The sequence below is a fragment of the Streptopelia decaocto genome (assembly GCF_964273445.1).
Source record: "Streptopelia decaocto genome assembly, chromosome: 3".
NCBI lineage: Eukaryota > Metazoa > Chordata > Aves > Columbiformes > Columbidae > Streptopelia > Streptopelia decaocto.
The window spans coordinates 73,104,673-73,112,679 of NC_138656.1; the positions used below are offsets into that span (position 1 = coordinate 73,104,673).

General features: G+C 48.3%; 1 protein-coding gene across 1 annotated transcript; it reads right to left on the bottom strand.

Moving 5' to 3' along the window:
- Positions 1–5,781: 5,781 nt before the first annotated feature.
- GPR6 (G protein-coupled receptor 6) lies at positions 5,782–7,055 on the bottom strand (the record flags this gene model as incomplete). The annotated part of the gene is made up of 1 exon (XM_082048477.1): positions 5,782–7,055. One exon carries the CDS (start codon positions 7,053–7,055, stop codon positions 6,063–6,065), a length of 993 nt encoding a protein of 330 aa, XP_081904603.1. The 3' UTR covers positions 5,782–6,062.
- Positions 7,056–8,007: the final 952 nt, after the last annotated feature.

The window sequence follows — 8,007 nt, forward strand, 5'->3', positions numbered from 1 at the left end:
GATACAGCACCTTCAGGAGATGCTCCAGGAACTGAAATACATGGAACAAGGAGCAGCTTTCTGGAGACATGAAGGCACAAAGCAGAGATCACATTGGGTAACACAGCAGCGCAGCAGTCCAGCTGTGTGGGTGACATAAAGCACATGGAAAGACAAGGGAAAATCAACAAATGTTAACACGACATAGTGAAGGACCCAAATAAGTGTGGTAGAAACACAGGTTCCTTTGTCTGAAAACAAATGAAAATCTATTTTCTTCAACAAAAACAGTGAGGAGCATGGACTAACCAAGACTGGCAGTGTTCAAGTGCAGGGACTGTGCTCTGGTCCTGCCTGGGTGGAGAGGAAGCCTGTGCCATAGAGACTGCTGCTGGGAAGCCCTCTGCTTGCATGGGGAAGGTGCAAGGGATAGGCCAAAGATGCTCTGCCCCAGCACCTCGTGTCAGGGGCACAGAGGGCAACGGGGGATAGAAGACGCATGTGGTCTTGTAGGTGATGGCCAAGCCTGGGCTTGCAGCTAGAAGCTTAATTGTACCCAAAGGCAGGGTGAAAGGTGGATCTTGACCACATTTTATTCCTCCACAAAGTGGTGAGGTAGGTTGGGCAGCCCAGGGGATCTGCCTGCACTAGCAGTTATCCACTTGAGAGTGTCTAGGATTGATGATTTAATAATTCAAATAACACTGCAATGAAGAAATGTTTTCCGTCTCTTTTTTCATGTGCAGCACCAACACATTGCTGGAAGGCCTGAGCATTCAGTATTCAGCTGATGTATCTGAGGTACCTGGCAGAGCACCTGTTTCCATGTTGTGCATGATACTTTGAAACACTGCACTCTTCACCTAATGCAGACCTTAGTGCCGTCATCTTTTCTCCTTCTCTTTCTCTCCCATGATGTGTAATATGGTGCCAACAAACTAGAATGAAACAAAAATAAAAAGGATGGGAACCTGCTGGAAAAAAACCCTTCTCAGTCTTTGTGGACCCTGCAAAGAGATCACGCCATTGCTTCACCTTCCGCCACCTTCTGTCACTTCTTTGCAGAGAACAGAGCTGGCACGAGCAGACCTGCCCCCACCGAAACGGTTGCCACATCCCCCATCAGCTCTGAGCCAGCACTTACAGCTCTCCAGGAGCCCTGGCAGCAGCTGGATTATTTCCACGCCACGTTACTGCCCTCAGTAAATGAAACTCCCCCTTGGGGGATGTTTTCCCTGGGAGAGCTTTCTGTATTCAGAGAAAAGTGTTCAAACATTGAGAGGGCAGCGAAATGCGTGCTGGTTTTCCACCCAGGGGAGTTTTTTGTGGCACTCCTGGGCAGAACGCAGCAGTTCGGGAGCTGCTCCCTGAGCCTCCAGCTGCTGCAGGTCTCTGGGAGGAGTTCACTCAATGGGGACCAGGCAATGGGGAGACACCTCACAACTCAGAGTGCCCCCCAAGAAGCAAACCCAGCAGCTTCAGATGTGCTCACCCTCTGTGCACAGCTGAACTGCACCCACTCGGTCACTCCTTGCACTCCGAGTCGCAGGTCTCCATCATGAAGAACCAAGAAGGAGAAAACATGGGTTTTTGTTTTCCCCCTTGGCATTTTTTTTGCTTTTTAAATGACTACCACAACAACAACAACAACAACAAAAGCCAGCCAAAAGCCAGCCAAAGAGCTTAGGAGCAGCTGCACTATCAGAAATTATTTTTACCTCATTAAAAAAAAAATATTCCTTTAAAATGAAAGCAGCAGAATAGAGATTAGAACTTCTAGTGCTTTACTGGTGTTACTTAGTGCCTGTGGATCATTACGTTGATAAAAATATGTACAGGCTCACTTTTCAGGTTTAAAAGTGTTTTGTCCTTTTGTTTGCTTAGCTAAATAAAGAGGTTTTGTTTGACCTGTGATTTTGAATCCAGCTGGCTTTTTAATATACAGTGACTCATACAAAGCAGCCTGCAGAGTCAGTCTTGTTTCTACCATTACATCGCTGATTTCAGCAGAAGCCCCACAGAAAATCAGGCGCTGTGAGGGGCTTTTGGCCCATCTCCTAAACAACCTGTCCTCACCAGAGCTGTGCTCTTCATTCTGTAATTGCTCCCACCCAAAGGACTGGGCTAATCACAGAGAGAGGTACTTCATGCAAGCCTAAATGATGGGATCTGGTCTTTAGAGACACTGCAAGTCCTGTAAGATTTTCAAGGTTAGTAATAAACCATTAGTTTCTAATGAAAATTGGAGCTGAGGCCAAGGACTTCCTGCCTCAAAATGGTAATTTTTTATAATGAGATACCGTCATTATCTTGGCTGATGTGCAATAGAGCATTGCCGGTTTCAATGGGAGCAAGCTGGGAGCTCTTTAGACCAAGACTGACATGACTATTATTCAGAATAAGCCAAAGAATTTTTAAGGGTGATAAAGCAGGAAATCTCGTTTTCATTTTCAGTAAAGGCAGCATATAATATATCATTACCAAACACTGGGTCTGATCCTTGCACCTAGCTCAGTGTGTGTTTTCTCCCCTCACAGCCTGCACTATTGATGTGAAAACGTAAAAACCGTGGAGCACACGGGCCCACAGGCACAAGGAGAGATCCACGCTCACTGGTGGTGATGGCAATTTCTGTTGCAGTTCTGCAGTCTCTGTGCAGGCAGAGTTGCCCCTTGACTTCTGCAAATACAAGATCAGACACAGGACATGTTTGGCCCCCAGGCTGGCTCCCCATCAGGGCTGCAGGACCCTCCCTCATGACCGTGTCCTACCCAGCAACTGGCAATGGAGGCTCCAAGAATTTTTGTCTTCCGCAAATGATTTCATGACCAAGGTAAAAGTGCCATTGTCTGACAACAGGAGGAGCTTGTGAGTCCAGAGACTGCAAATGTAACACCATTTTCTCACGTAAATATCTGCTGTTTTGACAAAAAATTCAGCAAAGAAAATACAAGCACCATGCCATACACCTTCCTGGACTTCCTCCATCAGTAATTACAGCTTTTCTTTTTCTAAACTGACATGTTGTTTGGGAAGATAAGAATTTTTGTAGCCTGCTTTATGTTATTTTGCTCAGGTATCCCTGCAGATCAGGACTCTCTTTCAAAGTGAAAGGCCATATTTTACTGCAAGTGCATTCCCATCAACTCCACTCTCAGGGCTAACCAAAAAACGCTGAAATACTCTCTCCTCTTTTTGCCTTAGTGTTTCCAAGAATTTATGAATCAGCAAAAGCTTTCTGAACATTGTGTGTAGAAAAAAACCCCACATTTGTATTGTCAAAAAGAAAGGCTAAGATCACTGTGACCAAAATTTGCTTCCTAGAAGAGGGGAAGAATGCTTGGGTAAATACTTCAGAAGTGTTGCACTTCTAACAGAAGGAATCCTTTATTTTGTAATACAGTAGGTCACTGGGGAAAGTGTTAAACAGAAAATGCCTTCATATGGCAGACAAATGAAACAAAGCAAACAATATGTTGGGCTAAAAATGGAAAAGTAGCTCACCTAAGACCTTTTCACTCCTGGATTAAGTGGTTTATTCCTGAAGCAGGATTTTATCCATCTAAGTTTTCTACATCTAACTTTTACACAGGTTGCCACCACTTGATGAATTCATGGTGAAAATCCCTGATGCCCAGTTCCTGACGGAGTTGATGGAGGCAGGTGGCATCAGGGGTGCTCTCTAGCAGATTCTGTCTCCCTAACTTCAGGGTCTAAAAGTACCCATAAGAAATTTCTCCTGAGGGCTTTTGGAGCCAATACTGGTCTTCAGAGCCTGCACAGGGGTCCCAGGAGCCTGCTCAGGTCCTGCTCAGCATCTCACACCTGGGTGCAGGTTCAGCGTCGGGGTGTGAGGACCTGAATCCAGGTGTGGAGTGCTGCCTGTGGGAAACACTCGGTAAGGGAACCAGTGGCAACCCTGCCCCATGGTTTCACTGCAGTCTGCACAAGAACGACAAGGATTTATGAGACAAAAGCCTAGCAGATGGCAAATTTTCCAGTTTTACTAAAAACGTTTTGCTGTATTTCACCAGTTTGAGGCACTCGCTGGTCTTCGCTCTCAGCAGTTCCTACTGTGGGTGATGTAGCATCTTTGGCTGAGTCTACACAGGTCACTAGAGCCGGCCCAGGATGCTCCAGCCAGCAGTTTGGTCCCTGGCTTTGCAGGGGGAAAAGAGCTTAGGCATGCTCTGTGCCACTTGGCTGCAGGGCTAGAGGGCAGGCCTTGCCCTCTTTTAGTTACTAGCTTAGATGTAGAATATGAGATGAGGGCTTAAAAGAGGGACTAGCAGCTTCAGAGTTAGTGTTTTGAACTGTCAAAAGATCTGGTTTAAATCATATCTGTAATATCTGTAACAACAGTACTCCGATGAACTACATCCCTGAATGTATTAATCAATTGAAATGTCATATTTATGATTATTAGAATTAATAGAAATAATGGGGCTAATGGAATCTGGAATATGGGTTTGGTGGTGGTGTATTTTGTTTTGTTTTGTTTTGGTTTTGTTTTGTTTTTAGTGAATTATCTTTGCATTATCAGTGAAATAATACTGGATTTCACAATACTTGCACTCACTTGAGTACAAAACTACAAATTCACAGCCTCGCTGGGGTTTCTTGGATCCTTGTGACCCCAGCTGCTCCAGCAGGTAAATGCTCAATGCATTGCTCAGTCATAAGCCGGGAAACACATTACTCCAAACTTTTTATATGGTACCATGCACACAAAAATAATCTGTTTCAGCCCTTAAATACAAATTGAAATGATAGTGGTAAACTATAGCATAATCAGGATGTAAATGTAGCATAACGATAAATAAATAACCAGCAACACTGTTTCTGAAATCTGCTGCACATTGTTATTGCTTTAAATAAATCAGTTGCCCGTGAATTTAAACCTGAGTGAAGGTTTCTAGGCTCTAAACAACATTGACCTCTGATGGGTTCTTTGAAGCCACCAAGTCATGGGATTATCAGACAACTGTATACTGCTCCAAGACAGGCAGACAGCAAATATGCACTAAAAAGCTTTTTCAACAGCATGCAGTCCAAAAAAGGCAGGGGGAGAAACAATTCAGGTTTCCCTCAGAACTGCAGATGATAAGGGAAGTCAATTTATTGTGGCATTGTACAGGCTTTTAGGAAAGAAGATGTGACTTTTTTTCTTTTTTTTTCCCCTTCAGCATTAGACTAAAAGATGAACAAAAGAGTCCAGCTTGGAGTCCAATTTTTCCCCACAGTTTGATAACTTCTAAATGGAGCATTATCATAAAGGGCTACCTTACAACTTAACGATGAAAGCTACTGAAAACCCAGAGAATAACTCTAATTAGCAGCCTGTTTGACTGGGCTTTTTGTTTCTTTGGTTGCTGGAGAATACAAAGGAGTTTGTGCTCTTCCTTACTCTCCTTTTGCCAGAGTAAAGAAGAGACCAAACAAACAAGCAAGCAGGAAGGTGCCTTTCTTGGTGCAGTATTTCATCTCCATAGTGAATGATGATCTCTTTAGGCAGAATTACACAGGGAGCTTTCAAAAGTAAACAAAAGGACTTTGCTCAACTGGCAAATTTGCCAGCTGTCTTATTTCTAAAAGCATCTAAACACACCAAGTCATACTACATCTTACATGTTTTTATTTGTATACAAAATGTTATAATTTATCAATATTGTGCAGCAAAATATAGATACACACATACATACATACAGCCCCCACTCTCCCCAACACACACACACAAATACAACACAAACACAACTTCCTTTCTCTCTGCCTTTCAGAAAGGCAACACTGTTTTGGCAGGTCAGCAGCTAGAAATAAGGTGCTATGATTAAGCGGTATTGGAATGTCTTCACTTTACAAATGTGATGTGCAAATTTATATACAACCACTTTTTTTTTTTTTTTTGATGGAACCCAAAACTCCATATCCCGAACAACTGTCAGAGTTACAAACATGTATAAAGTGCTAATACTTAAGCATGTTTCCAATGACCTCGCGACGTAGTTTGAAGTTTAGAACAGGCACTGTAAGAGTTCACTGAGTAGATTGTCACTTGGTGTGGGTACAACAGAGAGAAAAGTCACTCAGACGTCACTGGGGGACCGGGAGCGAAAGGACACTTTAGCCTGAAAGCAGCCGCAGAAGAGCACCCACATGGACCTCTGGATTTCATGGTTTCTGTAGGCGTAAATGATGGGGTTGATCATGGAGTTGTAGGTAGCAGGTAGAAGCGTCGCGTATGTGTACACGGAAGGGTAGTCAGGATCCCCTACTACACAGTAGATGGCAAAAGGCAGCCAGCTGGCTCCGAAAGTCCCGAGGATTATAGCGAGGGTAGAGACTCCCTTTTTGGTGGCGACATAGTGTGAAGCAGTCAGAAAGTGCTGCTGGAGAGCTATCTGGTGGGCATGCCTGCAAACGATCTTGCAGATCTCGATGTAGAGATGGAGCATGATGAGGAAAATGAGAAAGAAAGAGGCGGACAACAGCGTCACGTTGCTCTTGGTCAAGGGTCTGACAACGCTGCAGGCAGCACGGTCGTGAAGGCAGTTCCAGCCCAGAACGGGGAGCAGCCCCAGGCAGAGAGAGACCCCCCAAGCACCCGCCAGCATGGTGTGGATGCAGAGCACCGTCCTCTCCGAGTAGTAGGTGAGGGCATTGTAGAGGGAGAGGTAGCGATCGACCGTGATGGCCAGCAAGCTACTCACGGAGGCGGTGAAGGAGGCGACAAGGAAGCCCACCGTCAGCAGGCTGACCGTCTCGGAGTGGATCACGTACTGGAAAACGAAGTTGAGGATGAGGCCGAGGCCGGCCAGGAGGTCAGCCGTGGCCAGGCTGCCGACCAGCACGAACATGGGGCTGCGCAGGGTGGGCGAGTAGCAGATGATGGCTACCACCAAGGCGTTCTCGCAGGCGATGGCGGTGCCTGAGACGCAGAGCATCACGTCCCAGGGGTTGAGGGCGGCGGGTGCGGGGGGCCGCGACGACAGCTCCAGCGAGGTGTTGCCGCTGCCCCCGCCGGCCGTCAGCCCGGGGGCGGCCGCTCCGCTCTCGTTCAGTGCCGCCGCCGTTTCCATCGCCGCCCGGCTGAGGCGCTGAAGCGGGTCGGTGTGGCGGCGAGGCGGCGGGACGCAGGGACGGCGGGACGCAGGGGCAGCGGAGCGGCGGGGCGGCGGGGCGCGCATGCCGGGCGGCGGCGCCGCGCCCGCCCTGTCTGTGGTGCTGAACCGGGAGAAGTTTCCCGCCGGTCCGGCCGCCCCCCGCGCCCCGCCCCGCCCCTCCCCACCGCCCCGCCCCGCCCCTCCCCGCCGCCCCGCTCACCGCCCCGGGGGGGCGGGCCGTGCCGCGCGGCGCTGACGTCAGCGGCGGGCCGGCGGGGGGGAGCGGGTCGGACAGGGGCTGATGGCGCGGCGGGTCGCTCCGTGGCGCTGAGGAGAGAGGGTCAGCAGCGGGCAGCGCTCCCCGCTCCGCTCCGGGGCAAGCCCGGGGCGCAGCGCGGCCCCGCAGCCGGAGGGTTTGCTCGGGGGCACGGAGGAGGGAGCGAAGGCCGCTTGCGGCTGCTCGCAGGGGAGCCTCGTCCGCCCCTCGCTCCGGTCCCGCTGCTGCTTTTCCCCCGCTTTGCAATGGGTTTTCCCGCCTTGAGAAGCAGCCGCAGCGCGTTTCTGGGGAGAAGGTGGCAAGTTTGGTGTTCATACAGCGCTTGCTGTGGTGGTTGTGAACCCAGCGGGGAGGCTTCTATGCTACCGAATGTTAACGGTTTCAAAATAAAACTAGAAATTGGTGTGGAAAAGCCCGCTTCACCTTTATCTCCTCCGAACAATATTTACTCTAGGGTTAACAGTCTGTTTACCAGCAAAAGCATCTGCACTGTTTCCTGAGGTCCCCCAAAATTATAAGGTCAAACCAGAGGAGCCCCAGTTGCCTGGGCATAAAAAACACCATCTCTCTCTTCATCTCACCCTTTGCACCTCACAATGAATTTACTTCCTATACATTTCCTCTCTAAAGCACATTAATTGATGAAGCAAA